At 49.8% G+C, this 24,420-nt stretch overlaps 1 protein-coding gene across 4 annotated transcripts in view; it reads right to left on the minus strand.

Annotated features, from left to right (window-relative positions):
* Positions 1-7,938: 7,938 nt before the first annotated feature.
* The window catches only part of TK2 (thymidine kinase 2), a 38,835-nt gene continuing 22,353 nt past the window's right edge, over positions 7,939-24,420 (minus strand). For 3 of the 4 annotated variants that reach the window (XM_063655247.1, XM_054453783.2, XM_054453784.2), the window contains 4 exons: positions 14,375-14,463; positions 13,722-13,801; positions 11,395-11,475; positions 7,939-9,734 (listed from right to left, as the gene is read on the minus strand). In XM_063655247.1, the coding sequence (XP_063511317.1) occupies positions 9,636-9,734; positions 11,395-11,475; positions 13,722-13,801; positions 14,375-14,463 (349 nt within the window). In that variant the 3' untranslated portion in view covers positions 7,939-9,635. Of the gene's footprint in view, positions 9,735-11,394; positions 11,476-13,499; positions 13,611-13,721; positions 13,802-14,374; positions 14,464-24,420 lie in introns of all 4 variants that reach the window. The other variant, XR_008494623.2, reaches the window with a different exon arrangement.

Below are 24,420 nucleotides of genomic sequence, written 5' to 3' on the forward strand. Positions count from 1 at the left end.
ATACATATGTAACTAACCTGCACGTTGTGCACATGTACTCTAAAACTTAAAGTATAATTTAAAAAAAAATTAAAATTAGCCGGCCATGTAGTCCCAGCTACTCAGGAGGCTGAGATGAGAGGACGGATTGAGCCCAGGAGCTCAAGGCTGCAGTAAGCCATGATTACACCACTGCACTCCAGCCTGGGTGACAGAGTGAGACCCTGTCTCTTAAAATAAATAAATGGAAAAAAAAAAAGAACATGCTGATCTGGAGGCAGAACAGGTCAGCAGTCTCAGGGAGAAGGATGAGGCAAGAGGCTGCATCAGCCTGGAACCATGACAGCCACTCCAAGGCATATCCCCCAGGGCACCTGACCTGCAGCAAAGGAACCTGGGAGAGCAACTTAGGCCAAGGATTCCAGGGGCAGGAAAGGTGAGCTAATTATTTTTTTTTATTCATTCTTTTCTGACCATTAACATAATAAGCATGCTTATTCCAACCCAAAACAGAACTTTTGCTCTCTCCACTAAGCCTGCCCCTCCCGCGTTCCCTATCTGGGTAAATGAGTCCACCATCCACTCACTCACACCAATCCAATGCAGACATCACCCTTGAACGACATATATATCTCTCTCCTCTCTCTCTCCTCCTCTCCCCGCTCTCTCTATCACATCCTTCATCCAATTCCTAGCTCCTCTCTTTCACAACAGAGTCTGAATCCAACCCCTTCCCACCTCCTTCCACAGTAACCAAATTCACCATCGTCTCTCACTCACGTCCCTGGAGGCTGCCAGCCTTCTGCAGCCTGTGCTGCACCTGAATGCCAGAGGATTCTGTTAAACCTACATTAGGGCTGTGCATGGTGGCTCATGCCTGTAATTCCAGCACTTTGGAAAGCTGAGGTGGGAGGACTGCTTGAGTCCAAGAGTTTGAGACCAGCCTGGGCAACATAGAAAGACCCCGTCTCTATATATTTAAAAAATAAAATAAAATAAAAAATGTTAAAAAAAAAAAAAACACCTACATTTGATCATGATTCTCATGTGTTCAGTTCCCTCCAGGGGTGCCTGAGGCCATATCAAGTCCCAGGCTCAGCCCCTCACTTTCCCTCTGAACTCATCTCAGGTCCCTTCCCCATTGTCCACTGTAGCCAAAGCCACCCTGGCTTCTGCAAGGTTCTGGAACATGCTGAGCCTGGCCCTATTCCCAGCCTCTGCAGACTGTTCCCTCTGCTCTGTCTCCCTACCCCACCCTGCCATGTTCTCTTCCTTGTTATTCACATCTCCCCTTAAATGTCACCTTCTCAGAGAGGCCCCCTCTAACCAACCATCTATCACATCAGCTTAATTTTCTGCACAAAGATTTTAATTCATGTATTCATTTTCCATTTCCCCCCATTAGAAGATAAGCTCCATGAGAGATAAACTTCATCTTGTCTCATTCACCGTTGTTTCCAAGGATCCATCATATTAAACCATCAAATGAGTAGAAAACTTAGAAAGTACAGATGAATATGAAAACGAAAGCAAACCTTACCATCATTTCCACCATTCAGAGATACCCAATGTCACCACATTCCTGCAATTCCTCCCAGTCTTTTTTCTATATACGCATATATTAAACATTTGGGATTGTAATATTTACAGTGTTGTGCTCTGCCTTTATTTCCCATGAAGGGCATTATTCTAACTAATTTTAGACGGAAAGAAAAGTTGCAAAATAGTACAAAGAACTCCTTTCCACTCCTGGCCCTGCTTCTCCTGAAGTTGACATCTTATGTAACCACAGTATAATGATCAAGAACAGGAAATTAATATTGATACAATGTTATTAACTATACTACAAACCTTATTTAAGTTTCCCCAGTGGTCCATTAATATCCTTTCTCTATTCCAGGAGCATATACAGGATCCCACATTGCACTGAAGTTGACATCTTATGTAACCATAATATAATGATCAAGAACAGGAAATTAATATTGATACAATGTTATTAACTATACTACAAACATTATTTAAGTTTCCTAGTGTTCTATTAATATCCTTTCTCTATTCCAGGAGCCTATCCAGGATCCCACATTGCATTTGTATATTTTCCTTTGTCTCCTCCAGTCTGTAATAGTTCTTCAGTTTTTTCCTTGTCTAACATGACCTTGATGCTTTTAAAGAGTTTTTTACAATCAGTTATTTTGTTGAATGTCCCTCCATGTGGGTTTGTCTGGTGCTTTATTACTGGAGTCAAGTATGCATTTCTGGCAAGGATACCACACCAAAAAAAAATGATGCTGCCAGGCATGATGGCTCACACTGTAATCCCAGCACTTTCAGAGGCCAAGGCAGGCAGATCGCTTGAGCTCAGGAGTTCGAGTCCAGCCTGGGCAACAGGACAAAAGCCCTACTCTACAAAAAATACAAAAAATTAGCCAGCCTGGTGGCACGCACCTGTAGTCCCAGCTCCCCGGGAAGCTGAGGAGGATCACCTGAGCCCAGGAGGTCGAGGCTGCAGTGAGCTGTGATTGCGCCACTGCATTCCAGCCTGGGTGACAGAGGGAGACCCTGTCTCAAAAAAAAAAAAAAAAAAAAAAAAAAACTGATGCTGTCCTCAGTGCATCTTTGTAAAGGCTTCATGATGTCACTACATCTCATTACCTTGATCACTTATTAAGCTGGTGTCTATGGGGTTTCCAACTCCACTGTCAAATTAGTTACTTTCTTTCCTTTTTTACTTGATAAGTATATTGGGGGAAATAGAAACTATGCAAATCTTGTTTCTCCTCAAACTTCTGTCTACTAATGTTAATATCAACAGGTAAATCTTGTCTGTGATTATATATATACATACACACACACACACACACACACACACACACACACACATATATATATATATTTTTTTTTTCCTAGACGGAGTCTCGCAGTCTCACTCTGTCGCCCAGGCTGGAGTGCAGTGGCATGATCTCGGCTGACTGCAAGCTCTGCCTCCTGGGTTCACGCCATTCTCCTGCCTCAGCCTCCAGAGTAGCTGGGACTACAGGCGCCCGCCACCATGCCCAGCTAATTGTTTGTATTTTTAGTAGAGACGGGGTTTCACCATGTTAGCCAGGATGGTTTCGATCTCCTGACCTTGTGATCCGCCTGCCTCGGCCTCCCAAAATGCTGGGATTACAGGCGTGAGCCACTGCGCCCGGCCTGTCTGTGATTTTTTAACTGTGGTGTTTGTGTAATCGTAAGTCTCTGTTTTCCTCTTGCCTTTTATGTGTATTAACTGGAAATCTATCATAAGGAAGCACTCCCTTTCTTCCCTATTTACTTATTTCTTCAACTGTTTATATCAGCATGGATTCGTGGATATTTATTTTAGTCTATGTGTTAGAATCCAATACTATCATAATTTATTTTGTTCCTCAAACTGTTCCAGCTTTGGCCATTAGGAACTTCAGGCAAGCTCCTCAATTCCCTTGACATAGCTCCATCATCCCCCCACACCCCTGCACCCTTTCTAGCACCACAAGATATTCCAGACTCATCTTGTCCTTCCCCTGTGGCATCCCTGGAATCAACCACATCTCCTAGGAGCCCTAGTTCCTTTTACAGGACAATGATGTTTAGAGACCAAGAACTGGGTACCGGGTGTGCTCACTGTTACTGGGTGCCATTGCTTCTAGACCCACTCAGGACAGAGCTACGAAACACAGGTATGTATACTAAGCACATATAAACACATATACACACACACATATCTATATTTCTGTATCCATCTATATATAATTTTATTTATTATTTATTTAGAGATAGGGTTTTCCTTTGTTACCCAGGCTGGAGTGCAGTGGTACAACCACAGCTCTCTTCAGCCTTGAACTCCTGGACTCAATCTATTCTCACACCTCAGCCTCCCAAGTAGCTGGGACTACAAGTGCACACCATCACACCTGGCTAATTTTTGTATTTTCTGTAGAGATGGGGTTTTGCCACATTGCCCAGGCTGATCTCTAACTCCTGGGCTCAAGCTATTCACCTGCCTTGGCCTCCCGAAGTGCTGGGATTACAAGAGTGAGCCACCAGAGCCTAAAATTTTAAAATCTTGAGTTTAGACTGACACCTCCTACTCTAACCCAGCACCACAGGGTTTATTCTAGACCCCTATTATTTGTAACCTCTTTCACTAACAGTAAGAAATCCAGCCCTCATAGTCTACAATCTATTTACTTGTTTGTTCAACTTTAGTATACATAGTTTCAGAATCACTAACCTATACTCCTGTGAGAAACACTTTTTTTTGCCCATTGCAACCTCTGCCTCCTGGGTTCAAGCAATTCTCAGCCTTCCGACATAGCTGGGATTCCAGGCGTGCACCACCACGCCCAGCTAATTTTTGTATTTTTAGTAGAGACAGGGTTTCACCATGTTGGCCAGGCTGGTCTCTAACTCCTGACCTCAGGTGATCTGCCCACCCTGGCCTCCCAGTGCTGGGATTACAGGTGTGAGCCACCACGCATGGTCAAGAAACATTTTTAATAACTATACAACTTTTATGTACAGAAATTTTTGCCTTTACTCTTACCATATCCAGTAAAGATACTGTTTTCCACAGTTACTTGTTAGTTCTGTTCTTTCCTGCCCCCTTCAGTATGGTTATGTTACTCACCTGTGGTATGGTGGAGTTCATCTGTAATTTTGTTTTCTGTTTTCCCTACATCCTGGTTGCTCTTATTTATTTTGGCAGTATGTGAAGGGTATGTGAAACATTGCTACGTCACAGTATGTAACAGTCACAGTTATAGAAAAAGACATTTCAGGCTGGGCGCAGTGGTTCACTAATCCCAGTACTTTGGGAGACCAAGGTGGGCATATCACTTGAGCGCAGCCAGGCCAACCTGGGGAAACCCCGTCTCTACTAAAAGTACAAAAATTAGCCAGGCGTAGTGGCACACACCTGTAATCCCAGCTACTCAGGAGGCTGAGGCACAAGAATCACTTGAGCCCGGAAGGTGGAGGTTGCAGTGAGCCAAGATCACACCACTGCACTCCAGCCTGGGCAACAGGGTGAGACCCTGTCTCAAAAAAAATAAATAAATAAAATAAAAAGATATTTCAGAGAAGTGTCATTCCCTTCTCATCCCTGTAGCCCAGTCTCATCCTTTCCTTCTTTCTAGCCTTTTCCCACCAACCTATTATGTCTCTGGGCGTCCTTCCTTATTTCCTTTGCATCTGTGTATTTTCTTCTATCACTTTTCTTTTTATTTTTCAAGATGGAGTTTCATTCTTGCTGCCCAGACTGGAGTGCAATGGTGCAGTCTTGGCTCACTGCAGCCTCCAGCTCCTGGGTTCAAGTGATTCTCTTGCCTCAGCCTCTCAAGTAATTGGGATTACAGGTGCCCACCACCACGCCTAGCTGACTTTTTTGTATTTTTGGTAGAGGTGGGGTTCCACCATGTTGCAGGCTGGTCTCGAACTCCTGACCTCAGGTGATCCACCCACCTCCCAAAGTGCTGGGATTACAGGCGTGAGCTACCGCACCTGGCCTCTCTTCTTTCTAATATAAAGGGTAGCACACTATAGACACTCGTTTGGGCATTGCTTTTTTCACATAACTTTATGTCCTAGACATTACTTCATATCTATTCAGAGAGATCTTCCTCATTCTTCTATACAGCTGCATAGTACTCCACCATGTGAATGGAAAATGGTTTATTTGACCACTCTCTTATGTATGCATCTTTAGATTGTTTCCAATATTTTGTAATGATTAACCATCTCCCAGGACACCTGTGTTCCACAGAACCTAGTCTGGTAAACAACAGTCTTAAAGAAAAAAAAGAAGAGACACAGAAAGAAATTCAAGACAGCTTCTGTGGACAGCAGTAAATGGCAATACCCATTCTGGATTCCACGACACAGGCTTTCTCTTAGCTTCTGTTTAATGATAGCTCTTGCCAAGTTCACCATCTTATGTAAACTAGAGGAACACGAAATTCACTCTAGCCTTAGGAAAGCTGAGGGGATGGGATTATTAGGAAAAGAAAGTGTGTGCCAGTAACCCTGAGGCCTTCAGTGAGTAATCCTGGCCAAGCCCAGAGCAACCAGGGATGTATTATTGCTATTCCATTCTGAACAATGGATGACTGACATTTGCAAGAGCTTGTCAATTATTTTAATAACTAACTCTTCAAGGTGGAGAGGGCCAAGGAGATGGGTGTTCCTCATTCCACACACATGTGAACACTTGAGGGAGCTCCCCACCCCAGGGCTCTAGGAAAAAACAAGTGATTCAGATTCCATAGCACCCTGTGGGTAGACAGGTTTCAGGACCACCTTTTACCTGCTCTGAGGTTTAAATGGCACCACCGTCCCTCGGGTCTAATGGTGCAAGTCTGCAGGAAGATTGTTCTGACTGATATATTCCCCAGGCAGGGGGACACTTCTCATCTAGGTGAAGGGCTCCTATGGAAATGAAAGGGGCAGAAAGAGAAAGTGAAAAGTAAAAACAAGCTGGGTAATGTTTCCAGAGGTCCACATTCACTCGTTTGTAAATTCGGTCACTCATGTCATTGGAACAAGGATGAGGTGGTTTCATTCCTCACAGTTAGGCCTCGCAAGGGACATTACGGTACGGGATGGGAATGGTGAGGGTGAAGATGAGGGTAGGATGACGTGGGGGCAGAGGGGAGAGGGAGGTGAGGACCAAAGGACCCCACAGCGCTGATGCCAGGTCATGTGACCCGGTCTGTGGGTGGGCACTGCCCTCTTGCCTTTCCCCCACCTCCCAGGGCCTCTAGCAAAGCCTTGTAGGAACCTTCCAGCTTATCTTAGTTATGCCTTGGAAAGGGACATTATCAGCATCTGGATTAAAGAGTGGATGGGGAGCAGTGGGCTCTGATGCCAACCGTGGCCAGAGCAGGAGCTCCAGCTGCCATCCTGGACAGTCAGGCCCCGGGGGAAGGAAGCCAGGAGCCAAGAGGTGGACCCAAAAGAGAAAGGTGGGAAAAGCCTGGGACCCCGATGGCCACTAAGCCACCACAAAGCCCTGGACCACCCCGCTACACACTTCTTTTATGTAAAAGGTAAATATATTTCTATCTAGTTTCCAAAAAAAAACAGGTACATAAGATTTTTTTAAATGGTTATAATCATATATTTTACATGTACAGTCAAAAAGCTTAAATAAAAGCTGAAATAAATGCTAATTGAAAGAAAATGTATATGATGTGCAACAAAAAAGTCAGCGAGAGGTAGAGCAGCTGAGCAGCTCTGGGGTGTACTGACTTTATGTCCCCATGGAACTCCAGTCTCACAGCAACGATGAGGTGAGCCCAACACATCTGGAATGTCACTGCCCTGGGTGGCCCCTCTGGCTCTACAGGGATGCCAGCCCCTGCCATGCCCCTCCCAGCCATGACCCCCTAGTGCTCTAAGGACAAGGCCCTGTTGTGCCCATGTGCCATCTGCCCTTCTCCTGCCCTGGTCCACAATGTCTATGACTGCTCTGTGACCCCTGCCCCCACCAGCTCTGCCTGCCGCAGGGGAACAGCAGTCCTTGTGCAAGCTGGCTTCAGCCGTTTCAGGTGCGGTCTCTAGGCTAGGAGGTTTCTGCGACCCGCCCTGGCCACTGCTGATGCGCCCAGCCTCCTCCCCAAGGTGGAAGGCAGGGAGGACAGCAGGCTCTTCTTAGACCCATACACTCCACGTTAGGAAACACGGAGTCTGAAAAATAAAAACACGTCACTCTACTGGCAAAAGGAGCTGGCAGAAGCTAAAATCATTGGCCTAGGAAGCACTTCAAAATCAACAACAGGGCTTAGGTGAAGGAGTAATTGGGTATCACAGAGCAAGAGAAAAATCATGGGTACATGTTCTCGGGACCTCTTGAGATTGTGCCTTAGGCAAAAAAAAAAAAAAAAAAAGAGAGAGAGAAATCACATTTCCCCCAAAATGCATGCGCAAAATGAGCCGAGAGGAAATATTGGACTGTTCATTTACAAATTCTCAAAGACAGACCCCACATGTCAAGATTCCTGGTAACAAAGGTTCTGCCTTCCCCAGTTTTCCAGCTCATTAGCAGCACGTGGGCTACAGGTGCTGCTAGACACAGCTCCCGCCTGGCTGCTGCCTCTCATCCTGCCAATGGCACAAGAACTGGTCCAAACAGGAAGAACCAGGAGTTGGAGTCCTTGACTTCCTAACTCTCTGGGACTGGCCCAGCAGGGGCACTTGGCACCTCTGCAGAGTCGGAGCATCGCATGCACAGGTACCCACACTCACAGGGGCCTGGGAGTGGCCTTGCTACCTCTATTTACAGCCAATGGCTGCTCTGAGAGGCTGTGGCCTGTTTCTCCAGAGTTGAGCCTTAATCCTTTCCAGGGTTTGCATCTAGTCTTCTTGAAGCTCTCTCTGCCCACCTCCAAAGCTTCAGGACCAGCAATGCTTCCAGAGCCTTTATTTGCAAATCCCAACTTTCCAGACTATCCCCAAAGGGAATGTTCTTTCTTTCTCTTGTTTTCTGCTTGATCCAAGGGACAGCCTCGCCTTCAATGCAGTTCCAGCTGAGTGAAGCTAAGGTATTTTCTGAACCAACAAAGATGATTTCAGGCTCTATGGCTCGAGGCATTTCCCTGGATGAAATAACATTTCAAAAAGACTTAAGGCCACTTGTGTCTCTCTCTTGGGCCACAGACTTTCAGTAATTCCAAGAGCAAAGCTCCTTATACAAGGACACAGACAGTACGGGAGCCTTGGAAGCCAGGGCTGGCTGCCCCTTGCCCCAGCTTGGCTCTGGGCAAACCAGCCAGGCACCAAAAGCGACTTCCCTGACATGGAGTTGGCAGCAGTTCAAGCAGGACCTTCATCACCAAGGAGACGGAGCACCCTTCAGGAGCCAGCGTGTGAATCTCAAGGTCCACATGAAGACGTGGTAGATGGGGCTGCAGCGGCCTCCGGCAGGGAAACCACTGAACACCGGGCTCCAGCCAAATGCAGCATAATTTTGTGGAAGTCTAGAAATGCTGACTGTCCTTGGGAACTGCTCAATATTGGGAAAATGTTATCCCACACAGAGAGCTCCGCACACTGCCAGCTCTCCCCAAAGAGACATGAGAGCCTCCAACCAGAAGAGGCAGGGCAGTGGGGAACAGCTCTCAGGAGGAGGCAGCCCAGGGCAAGGGAAAGTTGCGGAGTCGGCTGAAAGTCTGAATGGTGCCAGCTCCACTGCACACGGGCTGTGTGACCTCTGGGGAGCCCCTCAACCTTTCTGAGCTTCAAATTCCTCACCTGGGATATAAGACTCCTACCTCGGCCTCCTAATGAAGGCTGAGACGATTGGTACACAGCTCCAGCGTGGTGTCAGGCACACAACAGGTGCTCTCCCTAAGGGCTTCATGAGAACAACTCAGCAGCACAAAGCCACTGGGAGAGGCAGCGGGGGAATGTGAGGCTGCGAACAGCAAAGGGCTTGGCAAACCCATTGGTCCCATTTGTCATTTACCCACGAGGGCCAGAGACGCATGACAAAGACACTAGCAAAGGAGATGAGACCATTAGGAAAATCAAGCTGGCCAGACACAAAGCCCTCCTGGGAGCAAGTTTTTCCAGATTGCTCCCAATAGCTAACTTGGCAGCAGCAGGCATTTTTCAGACATGAGCCATAGACCTTTTGTCTCCTATGGGCAACGCTTCCGATTCTCTGGAGTTAATATTCGATCCCGATTTTGTTCAAAGAGTTCTAACATCCTCTCCATGTGGTGGTCAGCCTCAATCACCTGGAAATTAGACACATGGGTCACAGGGCTGCACTGACCTCAGCAGCATCCTCCTTTCACAGCTGGAGACAGACAGATGGAAGCAGGCAGCAGGGGGCAGGGAGGGGCACAGAAGGTTGCAGGCAGATAAAAAGGAAGGTTAGAGCCAAATCACTCTCAGCTCTAGGGCAATCTACATTTCCAATGAGGTTTTCACTTAAGAATGTACCTAGGTATGGTGGCTCATGTCTATTATCCAAGCACTTTGGGAGGCTGAGACCTGAAGATTACACGAGCCCAGGAGTTTGAGACCAGCCTGGGCAACACAGTGAGACTCTGTAAGCTCATGAATGATTTGTTTTTTTCTCTAATCACTTTCTACCCTCCTTTTTTTTTTTTTTCATAATGAGGGAGAAAAATAAGCTGTACTTATTTAAAAATCTACTACAGTAGGCCCGGTGCAGTGGCTCATGCCTGTAATCCCAGAATTTTGGGAGGCTAAGGCAGGCAGATCACTTGAGGCCAGGAGTTTGAGACCAGCCTGGCCAACATGGCAAAATCCCATCTCTACGAAAAATATAAAAAATTAGCCAGGCATGGTGGCATGCGCCTGTAGTCCCAGCTACTCAGAAGGCTGAGGCAAGAGAATCATTTGAACCCAGGAGGCAGAGGTTGCAGCGAGCCGAGATTGCGTCACTGCATTCCAGCCTGGGCAACAGAGCGAGGCTCTGTCTCAAAAACAAACAAACAAAAAACTACTACAGTAATATCTCACTTTCCGGCAACCTCACTGCCTGCAATAGCCATAAGCAGAAGTGTTTGAGCCCAAACAGATGTTCCTATGGCCACGCACAAAAGCTCATGCACAGTCCTGCCTCACATCCCATCAAACAATGTTCCTGTAGCCATTCACAAAAGCTTGCGCACAGCCCTGCCTCACAGCCAACCCCATGTTGTGTATGTAACCATCTTAGGTTCCCTCCAATCAAGACTCAGAGGGACCCCAGACTCCGCATTTCTTGGGAGCATCTGGGCCACTGCACGTTTGTCTGAGTAAAGAAATCTGGAAAGAGCAAACTGGAAAACAAGGAGTTGGGGAAGTGAGGAAATGCTGACGGGGGCAGACACATCAATATCAGTCAAAAATGACACATGGCAGCAAGAGAAAGGAGGGTTACTGTAAAAAGTAAACACGGGAACGCAGAGACATTAGTGGGCAGGGCAGACAGTTCCACACACCTCAGCACTTCCTAAGGGCATCACTGTGTGACAGCCCAGACCAGACACTGACATTCCTTCTGATGACCTGAGTCACCAAACAAAGGTGAAATGAGGCTCTGTGTCATCCACGGAAGAAGGAAGGTCACATCAGAGGAACTACCATCCCAAATGGTGAAAACTGAAACCTGGGTCTAGAGTCTTCGCTGAAGATGCTGGATCAGTGACAACTGCCAGGTGTGATGGCACTGGCACAGACTGCCTTCCCTCGGGTCTGGCCAACTCACTCTGAGACTCAGCCCAGAAACAGGGACTGGGAGAGAGAGGACCAGCCTTCCCACCTTCCTCCTTCCAAGTTGTCAAATTCTAGAGGACTGTGCCCTCCCCTGTCTGCAAGGTGGCTGACATTCCCCGGGTCACTCCTCTTTCTAGAACAGTCTCGTACCCCGTAAGGGAGTCTTACCAGAACAGGGGCTGCCACGGGGAAAAGGCTGCCTTTAATGAGCCACTCCTCATGGAGATGGTGAATTGCTTCCAGGTATTCCTGCCAGGGAAACACAAGCAGTCTGTCGGGAGTGGGCAGAGCAGACCCCACCCACCAAGGGTCTCAAGCAGAGGGGGGCAAAGTAGTCAATGACCAAGGGCAGTGACTCAGACAAAGGAACCCTGCAAGAGCAAACCTGGCTCAGGTGGACAGCGGCAGACGCAGCCACACACTCGGTGGCCAGGCTGAGCAAAACAGCAGAAGTGTCACCAGCCACCCTGCTCTGCTCCACTGGGGGTTCGTGGGCACAAACACTGGCCCTTCCCCTGGCGCCTGAATCAAAGCCAAGGCAAAAGGCAGGACCCACACCTGGCTTCTCCCATTTACTGCCACTTCTGCAGCAGCAGGGCCTCAGTTCCTTCAGGCAGGGGCCCAGCCCTGGGCAGCCTCTAAACCCTCCCCTCTGTCTTGCCACCAAGAGGACTGTGACCCTCACACATTGCCCTTCTACCCCCTCAACAACTCGTAACCTATAGACCCTCCAGACTATAAAGACCACCAACTGCAGAAAGCCTGATGCGGCAGAGCCCAAGGGAAAAGCGGCACAGGCCCTCCCGAGCCATGGGCCCTGCATGCCAGGCAGAGCAGATACTCGTGCTCTCCCAGGCACAGAGTGGGACGGCTCCTCACACGGATTCCACTCGCCATCCCAGAGGCTCGCGTGTCAACTCTGCAGCTGCCTTTTCATCTCCTGCCCAGCTCTCCCTTGGCAACAGGAGCCAGATGTGTCCCATGGACCTGGTCAAACCCTTAAGACAATGGCTTGGATCACGGCTTGGAGGGACCCCAGGCTTGGGGAGCATCTGGGTCACTGCACACAGCTGCTGCGCCCATCACAGCATGGTCCAGCCTGGCCCCATTCCACCACATTCCATCTTCCTAGCATTCTTGTCTCCAAGATTTCAAAGGAGCTGCCCAGAGTAAGGCCTGGGCCTTCATGGCAGGAATGCATCGTGCTGGCACCAGGGAAAAACAAGGCTGAGCGGGGCTTCAGGAGTTGGATAGGCTTCCCAAGGCCTCCAGTCCAGTCTATCCTGAGCTCAGAGCCCCTGACACCCCACTGAATGCTTGTCCAGCCTCTGTCTCCCTCCAGTGGCAGCTTCTCACATGGGACATTCAGTTCAATACTAACTGAGCAACTACTAGGCACCAGGCCCCAAGGCACATGCACAGGACACAGAGGGAATAAGACCCAATCTTAAAAAGCTCACATTAGTGAGGGATAGGGAACAAAGGTATAAACAAATAGTGTCAGTATGCTGTCCTAAGGCCCATGATCACAGAAAGCCAGGGGTTGGTGTGGGGGGGTTACAATGGAAGGAAGGTCAGGGGTGGCTTCCTGGAGGAGGTGACATCTGCGTAACACTTTAAAGACAAAGGAAACGACTGTGCAAAGGCACATTTGCATAACTGCACTGTGTGTGTGGATGTTTGTGTGTGGCTACAACTAGTTCCTTATAGCCAGAGCATAGGAAGTAGGGAACGGAGGACGATAATGCCAGAGAGGCAGTTGGGGCCGGGTCATAAGCCGTATTACAAAGTGGGGACTGCATTCTAGCCAGCAGCAAGGCACTGAAGGGTTCTGGGCTGGGAAATTGCACGAGTGGTGATGAGTATTGGAAATATCAGCCGTGCAGCAGCCTGGAGGCCAGATTTTGAAGGGAGATGTGAGGAGGGAAGGGCCAGGGCGAGATGCACAGCCCGGGCCTATACTGGCGGAGTCCCCATGAGAGTCAGTGTGGCCTGAGCAGAACTCAGAAGGGCATGGCATCTCTCCAGTGGGCAAACACCACTAAGCATAAGCACCGCCTCCGTGCCGGGCACTGTGCTAAGCACTAGAGATGCAGCAGTGCACAAGAGGGCTGGGTCCTGCCCTCCTGGAACTCGCATTCTAGGGAGGACCCAGAGAGCACAAGGCCAGGCAATCTTCAGGAGGCAGAACAGACAAGCCCTGGTGCTGCCAAGATGGGGAGGGGCAGGTGGGGAGGGGAGGGGAACGCCTCCAAGCAGGAGGGTTGCCAAACCGTGAGTCAGCGACCACAGGAAGCCAAGCAGATCTGGACATCCACGTGGGTCTCTGGCCAAACAGGAAGTCAGAGTTCACCCTCTGATATACTTGGTTCCTGTTTCTCTCTCTGCAGACAAGAGCACAATTATCTCATGGGGGTGGGGCCGGGAGAGGAAGCCGGGCTTGGACAGAGGTGGTTTCCCAGTTTGTCTTTAACCAAGTCAAAGAGGCCTCTTACCAGCGGAATGACCTTCTCCTCTTCCCTGCATCTCCTCTTTAACCTCTGGTAACAAGTCTCAGGATTGGTCCGAAGGTAAACTGAGGTTAAAAGAATACGTGGCTCTCAGGACTCTGCTCATGGCTTGGAAGCAAAGCAGGCACACAGGCAAAGGCGGGAGGAAGGTCTGCACAGCTCGAGCAGGAGGCAGGGAGGGCCAGTTCTCGGCTTGACCACTGACCCTCAGCCTCGACTTTCATTCTCTTTCCGTGTCAGCGGCCCCGTGGGGTCGTTTTGAGGCTGAATGGGATTCTGTTCATAGACAGAGCTCAAAACAGGCCTCACACCCAGCAGGTCTCAGTGAATGTTCAGGCTCTGTCCTTCCTGTTTCTTTGCAAACTAGAAAAACCCATCAGATCACAGAGGATTTGGGTCTGAAAGTAGCTAAGCCAGGGAGGGAAGTTTAAAGAACAAAGGCCAGGGTTCTTCTCCATGAGAGACCACAAGTCCTGAATTCTGTCTGCCCTCAGGGAGAAAGCTGAACTCCCACGGGGAAGGAATTGCCGAGGGCAAGTGCCTCACCCACTGCCCCCAAGGGTTGGGGCCCAGCCAAGCACATCCTCAAGGGACCCAGGAGAGAGACCAGAGAGGGAGAAGGGAAGGGTGCATCTCACCTATCAAATCAACGGACACGTCCATGTTCCTCAAGATCCAGTCAAACCATTCTGACAGAACTACATAGTCCACTTCTGGCATCTTCCCACTGCAATGAGAGTTGTAAGGGCTTGTTCACCTAAGAGAAAACTTCTGGGCTATGCAATTCCCCCAAAAGGATCTGGAGACGGCTCTCACTGAAAGGGAGTCACCAAGGGTACCAGGGCACGGTGTGATCCGTGCAATACTGGACATGCAGTGACAAGGACCCTAAGCATCCCCAACCTCCTGCTGCCTGGGAGCGGCTTATGGCACAATGCTGCAAGGGCCATGGCACAGAGTGATGGGAGAATTCACTTGGGATTGGAACTCTAAGCAGAGAAAGGGACTTTAAAGCTTGTACCCTGAGAACAAAGACAGTGCTCAGGTTGGGCAATGAATCAGCAAACCAATTTCATTTCTAGAAATTTATTTTGTGGACCCGGGTGGTGGCTCATGCCTGTAATCCCAGCACTTTGGGAGGGTGAGGTGGGAGGATCGCTTGAGGCCAGAAGTTCAAGACCTGCCTGGGCAACATGGAAAGACCCCATCTCTACAAAAACTACAAAAAAATTAGCTAGGGGAGGTGGCGCATGTCTATGGTCCCAGCTACTCGGGAAACTGAGGCAGGAGGCTCACTTGAGCCCAGGGGTTTAAGGCAGTAGTGGGTCATGATCATGCCACTGCACTCCAGCCTGGGCAACAGAGTGAGACCCCTGACTCAAACAAAACAAAAAATTTATTTTGTGAAAATAATCATGATGCTCACTGCAGCATTGTTTAAACCAATAAACAACTAAATCTTGGTAAATATAACAGAAAATTCACGCAGTAACTGAAGGATTATATTGTAAAATAATATTTAATGGCATGGAGAAATTTCAAATCTAATGTTCGGTGAAAGCAACAGGATCTAAAACTGTGTATACCCCAACCACATTTCCAAAAGTATTCACCAATGCATCTTGGAAAGGCAGGAAAGAAAAATATCAAAATGTAAAAAGTGCTTTTCTCAAGCTGCAGGACTACATGAGATGTTTCTTTTTTTCTTTATAACTTTTTGTATTTTCCAAATTTTAACAACACATTACTTCTCAAATCAGCAGTGGGGGTTGGGGAGCATTATTACATATTTTATTTTTTATTTATTTTATTTATTTTTTTATTTTTTATTTTTTGAGACGGAGTCTCGCTCTGTCGCCCAGGCTGGAGTGCAGTAGTGTGATCTTGGCTCACTGCAAGCTCTGCCACCCAGGTTCATGCCATTCTCCTGCCTCAGCCTCCCGAGTAGCTGGGACTACAGGCACCCGCCACCACGCCTGGCTAATTTTTTGTATTTTTAGTAGAGACGGGGTTTCACCATGTTAGCCAGGATGGTCTATTTTTTATTTTTTTAAGACAGAGTCTCACTCTGTCGCCCAGGCTGGAGTGCAGCGGCGTGATCTCAGCTCACTGCAACCTCCGCCTCCTAGGTTCAAGCGATTCTCCTGCCTCAGCCTCCTGAGTAGCTGGGACTACAGGCGTGCGCCACCATGCCTGGCTAATTTTTGTATTTTTAGTAGACACGGGGTTTCACTATGTTGGCCAGGCTGGTCTCAAACTCCTGACCTCAAATGATCCACCCGCCTCTGCCTCCCAAAGTGCTGGGATTACAGGCATGAGCCACTGCGCCCAGCCTACTACACATTTTAAATGTTAACTTTAAAAGAAAGAAAAGAAGGCAAGAAAGTGGGAAGGAAGAACGAGCCAGGGTGAAGGAGAAATCTGGCATCTGTTCCTGGTATTCCTGTGGGTTTCCTGTGCCCTGGGAGGAAATCAACAGGAAAGAGAGAGCAGGAATGGCCACAGCTGGAGGGCACAAGCCCATCAGCAGGCAGACGACCCTCACAGGCCTAGCAGAGGAATTCTCCCTTTAACATCCTCCATTCCACTAATGGCTCCACGTGGGTCCTGCTCAGAGCTGGGTTCGGCAAGACTGGCCATGGGGGAGTGAGTGGCCGTACCCGAGCCATGTGCAATGGGAGGCTCCCAGTGGGGAGGGGGCAGGGAGGGGCTGACTCCAGTCCTATGAGGGGATGCGGATGGAAGGAAGAGGCTGGAAAAGTGAGGCAGGCACTCTGGGAGGCCAAGGGCACAAGTAGCCCTGTCTTGGGGCCCTAACAGCAAGGCATGGCACCAACTGGAGAGGGACATTCTCCCCTAGTCTCTGAGACCACCCCCATGTCCTCAGCAGAGAAGAGTATTTGACAGAGGAGCGGGAGAGTGGACGGAGAACAGCAGCGGGGCCTGAGCAGACTTCAGCACAGAGGCCAGGGCAGACCAACCTGTGGGACTGCCAGCACTCCCAGAAAACCTGGGGAAGCTGTGTAGGGGAGGGGAGGCGGGAGGAGTGGGAAGGAAATCCTACAGCATTGCAGAGGGGACTCCCAGCCAACAAAACTCAGGCACTACAAGTTCAGGCGACAACTTTGTGCCCACAGGCTGCCTCCCTGCCTCCTCTCCACTTACCTCCTTAAAAGTAGCCCATTCTTTATTCAGGGTCCATCCACAGATCCAAGGGCTTCAGGGAAACCTCACCCCACCCCAAGCTTCCATGCTTTAGGGTAGGCACAATTGGTCTAAGGGAAGTTGTCTCCCCTAGTTCCAGCGATGGGTTCAGGAAGCCAAGCTAAGTCAATCAGTGCAGGGCCTCCCCCAGCCAGGGGCCCGATTTGGATTAGGCAGGCGTGAGGGAGGTTTGCAGGGACTTACAGAAAAGATATTTCCGCACGCTTAGGGAAGAGCCACTAGCAAGACACCTGCTCTTACTCCAACCAGCGAGTGAGAAGCCCAATGCTGCCATGACTACATTGTCACCCTGAGAGAATTGCACTGAGGACACAAACAGGATGCAGAGTAGCAAAATGTAGAGAAACCAGGCCAGAGGCACCAAATTAAGCCATCTGTTGGGAGTTGATGACAACTCATTGTTCAGGCTACCCTGAGTTGGGTTTCAGTTAGTTCAGCTCCGAAAATTTGATGTTCAAGAAACCAAACCACTCTCTCTTATTTTCCTTTTCTGGAAAAAGAAGACTGAGAACAAAATTGACTCTAAGAAAATGAGGATGTGCAATGAGGAAGCTGCTGATTAGCTTCTCCCCTACTCCAGCAAACTCACAGCTTGAGGGCACAGAAAAGGTGGCACCGAAGGGGTGGGGCCGGTTAGCAGCAACTGGAGAGAAGCTGAGCTGCCCATGGAACAGTCTCCCAAGTGTCCAAGGCTGGACTAGCCACCGGAGTACCTCATGTGTCTGCACAGCTCGAGGGAGACTCTGTCCAATCCCAGAGCTGGGAGGGTGCCCACAGATATGACCATGGAACTGAACCACAGCTCAGAACACATGAAGCAGTGTTAACTAAAACCAAACCGACCACCACTGCAAAACAGTCACAGTGCACGGAGGTCCGCACGTGGAGACATGGGAAGGGGGTCACATCTGTGGGGGACTCTGGGACTGAGAGACTCCAGTGGCTCTGCCCCTGCCACAGCTCCCCTGGGAATCAGCTCCAGGTAGTCACAGGGGCCTCCCACTCCCACCCCCACCACAGCCAAACAAAAGGCTTCCCCCACAGGGTTGGTGCAGACTGAGGGGCAGCCTCTCCATTCCCTATGCTCTTGGAAGGGGTCCTTGGTCGGGTGGCCTCCCGTGGGCAGGGTCAGTAGGCCAGACCTATTGAAAACCCTTCCATGACTAGAACTGTGTGCCGGAAGAGGCTGGGGGATCCAGGAGGACTGAATGACCAGTGGCTGAGCTGAGCGAGGAAACAGAAGCCTGATCTCCATGACTCCAAGGGACATGGGGCACAGTGGGCGCTGTTCTAACCGTATTTCCTCCTAGGAACTCTGCCCAGCTCCTCCTGTGTCTGTCTCAAGCATGGGGCCCCCCACACCACCGACAAGACAAGCCACTGCCTTTATTTCTACAGAATGCACAGAGAGCAATACCAAGCAAATCCAAGCTTGGCAAATCCAAGCACATGACTCAACAGTGGGAACGGGGGTCTCAGCCCTCCCCTGACCCCAAGGGGGCAAAACCAAGGTCTTGGTCCACATGTATCCTGCTGTTACATCAGTACAATTTCTTACATCCTTCCCTGAGGCCGAGAGAGCCCCCAAGTCTGTGCGGAATGGATTAGAAGAACTCCCTTGTATACGTTATTTCCTTTTGTTTACACAAGACCTTGTGAGGCTGGCTTCAGTCCCAGTTTATAGAAGAAACCTGAGGATCAGAGAAGTGAAGGCCAACTCTGTCTGAGCAGGGGTCCAAGCCTGGCTCTCCCTACCCCCAAACCCAAATACTCTCCATTGCACCACCCGCCCACCCCAGTCTGTCAGCTGACCCGGATCAAGTCCAGTGTCTCTCTAGCCTGAGCTCCAGGAAGGCCACAGCTCTTAGGCGCATGACCCAGACCAGGAGGTTTCAGTCTAGACAGGAGCTGGGAAGAACCTAAGCCCCTGGGCCAATCAGCAGGGGAGGAGGCCCAGCCTGTGGTTCCAAACACCAGGTCTTACTCAGTGTCCCCAACCACCAGCCACAGGTGAGTCAGCATGCCACTTCCCCAGCTGGGTCCCACTCCACGCCCTCACTTCTGTTCATAGAAAAGGACAACCAGGCAATCTTGTAAAACCTTTGCTTCCCATTACTCAGCCCACACAGTCACCTGTGTGGCCTCTTTAGCTACATGAATCTTGCTCACCACCTTCAGCTTTTCATGCCAGCCAGCTGCCTGCCCCTTACAAGTTCCTGTCTTTGGCCAGACGCAATGGCTCACGCCTGTAATCCCAGCACTTTGGCAGGCTGAGGCAGGCAGATCACCTGAGGTCAGGAGTTTGAGACTAGCCTGACCAACATGGACAAACCCCATCTATACTAAAAATACAAAATTAGCCGGGCGTTGTGGCACATGACTAATACCAGCTACTCGGGAGGCTGAGGCAGGAGAATCGTTTGAACCCAGGAGGTGGAGGCTGCAGTGAGCCGAGATTGCACCATTGCACTCCAGCCTGGGCAATAAGAGCAAAACTCCGTCTCAAAAAAAAAAAAAAAGAAGTTCTCGTCTTTAAGGACACTGTGTAACTGGAATCTTCCTCTCCAGCAATTAACACAGCCCTCTCAAATCCCTGGTGGCATAACTGCACTTATATTCTGCACACCCCAACCTCGCCGGGGTAGACAGTGCCAGAAGAGGCGGGTCTCTCCCCTGGCGACAGCCCAAAGAGCAAGAACACCCTTCAAGAAATTTTACTTTGAGGAGATGCAGGATTCCAATATGTGGGCTTTTCTGGGGACCTGAGCCTGCCGTATACCCTTCTGTCCAGGCCCCCACAGATCCCGAACCAAGGCTGCAAGAGCTTCTGAGAGGGAGAAAAAGATCAACCCGAGCACTGAAGGGGCAATGGTAATGTGCCCTCCCACCTTGTGAAGGGCTCCCCATCATGGCATTTTGGGAAGCCTTTTCCTAGAGCATCCCAGGAAATGAGGAGACACAAGCTCCCAGGCAGGAGCTGATGCCCCACATGCCACCGTATGGTTCCCAGTACCTGGCTGAACTCCCTGCAAGTGGGAACCAAGACACCTTATTCTAGGTATGGGCAAAGGACCCAGCCAAACTCAGTTCTATGCTACATTTTGCATAGGTAGTGACAATGACAGTAATCTGCATTTTGGAGGAGCAGAAACCTCTAAAAACATCTACTTTGGCCAGGCACAGTGGTTCACGCCTGTAATCTCAACACTTCGGGAGGCTGAGGCAAGCAGATCACTTGAGGTCAGGAGTTCAAGATCAGCCTGGCCAACATGGTAAAACCCCGTCTCTACTAAAAATACAAAAATGAGCCGGGCATGGTGGTGGACGCCTGTAATCCCAGCTACTCAGGAGGCTGAGGCAGGAGAATTGCTGGAATTTGGGAAGCAGAGGTTGCAGTGAGCTGAGATCCCACCTCTGCACTCCAGCCTGAGCAACAGAGCAAGATTCTGCCTCAAAATCAAAAAGACAAAAAACAAAAAACAAAAAAACCCCACATCTACTTTCTCAGTAATACTTCGTTGTGGATGACCGCTGCATCGAGGGCAGCTGGAGTTGTCCGGAGAGTGGCCAAGCTCTAGTCTTCCTTCCCTTCATCCCTTCTGTGGCTCTGGCTAAAAATACTTTTTACTTTGCCCGATGGCTGCCTGATTCTCGGCCTAGGAATAAGGCCAGAAACCTTAAAAACAAAGATAATACAACACAGCCCCCAGCAACCCAAATATGAAGCAACAAACGTGAAATTAAGAAACCACAGGCCAGGTACAGGAAACAGGAAATCCTGCACTGCGCAGAACTTTTCACCATGGCCCCGAAGACAACCCTCAGGCCGAGGCTCTTGCTTTTATGACCCCCAAAGGTCCAGTGAAGCCCCAAGGAAGCCCACCTCACCGTCAGAACTCCAGGGGAAAAGGGTCACGGCATTGGGATGGAGGGTGCCCTGTGGACCACCTGGCTACCAGCTTTTTTTATTTTTATTTTTTGAGACAAAGTCCCACTGTGTCACTTGGGCTGGAGTGCAGTGGCCTGCTCATGGCTCACTGCAGCCCTGACCTCCTGGGCTCAAGCAATCCTCCTGCCTCAGTCTCCTAAGTAGCTGGGACTACAGATGTGCACCACCAGGCCCAGCTAATTTTTTAATTTTTTTGTAGAGAGGGGGGGTCTTACTTTGTTGCCCAGGCTGGTCTCGAACTCCTGGCTTCAAGTGATCCTTCCCCTTCTGCCTCCCAAAATGCTGGGATTACAAGCATAAGCCACTACACCCGGCCCTGCCACCTTCTTCTGAGGCCCGTATTCCTCAAAGTGTGATCCCTGACCAGTAGGAGTATGGTCCCACCTGGGCACCTGCTAGAAATGTGGCCTCTCAGGCCCCACCTCAGTGCTACTGAAGTGGAATTGGCCCGTAAACAAGATGCACAGGTGGTTGTGGTAGAAGCTTAGAGTAAGGCCTGTCTGGAAAGAGGCAGAGTCTCCCCCTGGGGCTAGTACCTCAGGATTCTCAGCTTTGGGGGCCCCAGTGGGCCCTGAAGCCTTTGGCCTTGATGAGAGAAATCTAGATGCCTCCTGCTACTTCCTCATTTGCCGCTTGCTCCCACACAGCAGGGTTCAGAACACCTTCCTCTCCTGTGGTTAGTTCCTGCCTGATCAGGAAGGAGCACTGGCTTTGTAATCCTTTCTCAGTTCCTTATCTGCCCAATAGGGTCAACAACCAGATAATAAACGCAGCTCCTGTCCATGGGTCCCTGCCCTGTTCCTTAACCATGAGAGCAGATGCCCCCGTTTCCAGGGAACACATAAGCAGGTGCAGTTCACAAGTGAATCACTTGCCCTGGGAAGGTGTTTTGAATGCCCCTACCTCTCGGTTCTCTGCCTCCTGGACTTAGGGACTCTGGGGTATGTGGCTGAGGGAGTGGGAACTCCAAGCCACATGCAAAGCATGGTGTTTAATACAGGAGCATCCATTGTCCTCAATGATAAGTATGTAAATTATTATTTTTAGATACAAACTTGAGAACATATTATGGAGGAAAATGCAAAATCTCAATGAATTCTAGGTTAAAACAGGAGACTCCAGGAAACTTCTGGTTTGTTGGCAGGTGGCTGCTTTGGACCACAGGGGCTGGGAGGATGAGGAAGCAGTGCTGTGGGGAGCTTTCCTCTGCCTTCAGAGGATTCGGATGAAAGGGTCTGAGGAACACCGCCTTTTCTCATCTCCCTGGAGACCATGTTAGATAGCCTGGCCCTCCAGGCTGGGAGCCACAGTGCTCCCAGTAGCCTCTGGAGTGCCCGAGGCCACATGACCACTGACAGTCTTTGGCTTCAAGAGAACCCAGTGATGGGTCTCAAGGCCCCAACAAGGTCTTCAGGGGAATCTGAGCCCCCCGAAAGCCATATGAACTTAAAACAATTAGATCCCAAGAACAGAAAGAAGGATGCTGTAAGTTTCTTCTGTGGTTCATTGTCCCCCAGAAATCCTAACCACAGAGGCCATGCATTCTGGGAGGGCTGGGGAGAGACATAAATATAAAGTCATCAGGACAGGAAAAGAGCTAAAAAAAATTAAAAGCTACATTCTCTTCCTGAACTACCCATAAAACAGCTCCAGGCGAGGCCCATGTCATCTGGACCAATGCCATAACCATAGAGATTGGGAGATACAGAACTGACACATCAGAAATGTGGTGACGCAGGACCATGGGCGTGAGTTACCAAAGCCCATGGCCATCAGCAGGAACTGTGACCTGGGCCAAACAAAGACAAATGGCTCCTGGGGAAATCTACCTGGCACTGGGTGGCCTACAGGTTTGGGGGTAGGATTGGGGAACTCACAAATTTAATGAAGACCAAGGTGGGCAAGGACCCACAAAAGGGTCCTAAGATACGAAGGAGGTGGCAGGTCCAAAGGCTCTTCAGAGATGGACAAGAGGAATCAGAGATGAGAGATGGGCTCAGAGAAATTTAGAAACTTGGTCTTGCTCACAAACAGAGCAAACTTCAGAGCCAGGATAGAACCCAGGCCCACCAAATGCCACACTCTATCCTCCTCTCCCCTTAACCTCTGGTCATTCCATTCCAGATTACTTGCTTCAAAAAGAGCCATGAGGCCGAGCACAGCTGTAACCAGGCTCATGCCTGTAATCCCAGTATTTTGGGAAGCTCAGACAGGAGGATCGTTTGAGCCCAGGAGTTTGAGACCAGCCTGGGCAACACAGGGAGACCCTGTCTCTACAAAAAATAAGAAATAAATTAGCCAGAAGTGGTGACATGTGCTGTAGGCCCAGCTATTCAGGAGGCTGAGGTGGGAGGATCTCTTGAGCCCAGGACATCAAGACCGCAGTGAGCCATGATCATGGCACTGCACTACCGTCTGGGTGACAGAGCACAAGCACATCTCAAAAATAAAAAAAGCAACAAGAGCCACTGACCCCACACAGAACAGGCCAAGCTAAATGTGATTAAAAGACAGACACAGCCCTACTCTGCGAGGTTCATAGGTAATCCCACCCCATTGCCAAGATCTGTTGCTCAGGCTACAGTTCTTTTTTTGAGACGGCGTCTCGCTCTGTTGCCCAGGCTGGAGTGCAGTGGCGCAATCTCGGCTCATTGCAACCTCCGCCTCGGGCTACAGTTCTAATCAGAGCAGTACACAAACATAACAGGGGCTCCCTTCTGCTCTCGCTCTCCTCTGTCCTGCCTGTCCTCCCTCTGGCTGAGGTGCTAAGGAGCAGGAGCTGAGGAGGGCAGAGGGCTGGATAAACCTAGCAGTGGACACCTGGAAACCCAGGTTGTCAGGTGAAAATGGGGCTCTAAGGTCAGGAATGCCACCTGCTGAGAGGGCAAGCTGCAGCCCACAAGAAAAGTCTGAGGCCAGGGGGCAAAGCCACGGCCAGGACTCACCTTGGCTGCCAGCCCCTGAGCCCACAGCATTGCTCTGATGCTCTGGGTGGATTTGGGGCAGAGGCTCTCATTTTGGGGGGTGACACAGGCTCAAAGGCATGATCCATGGCAGCTCAGGGCTCCTAGGAGAAGCCTTTTTAGTGGCCCGTCAAATGAAAGGTGCAAAACAGTGGGGGACCAGAGCCTGGGGCACAAGTTGGGCTGGAGACCAAAGCACAGCCACAGGTCCCCTCATCCAACAATAGCTAACAAGTATCAACGAGGATCCTGCTCTGTGCTGGGTCCACCCTAGGCAAGGACACCAAACTTGGTGCCTGCCCTTAGGAGCTTATGGTCCGGGGGGGCGGGGGGCAATAAACAATTAGACACATACTAAGTTGAACCACACAAAACTGCCATTTTTGTAGGTCGTAACTGGTTAAATGATTTCATATGATTGCCTTAAATACTACAAAGAAAACTAACAGAAGGTAGTCCTTAAGAATAACAAGGGGACCAGGCACAGTGGCTCACACCTGTAATCCCAGCACTTTGGGAGGCCAAGGCAGGAGGATCACCTGAGCCC

Source organism: Pongo pygmaeus, chromosome 18 (assembly GCF_028885625.2).
Source record: "Pongo pygmaeus isolate AG05252 chromosome 18, NHGRI_mPonPyg2-v2.0_pri, whole genome shotgun sequence".
Classification (NCBI taxonomy): domain Eukaryota; kingdom Metazoa; phylum Chordata; class Mammalia; order Primates; family Hominidae; genus Pongo; species Pongo pygmaeus.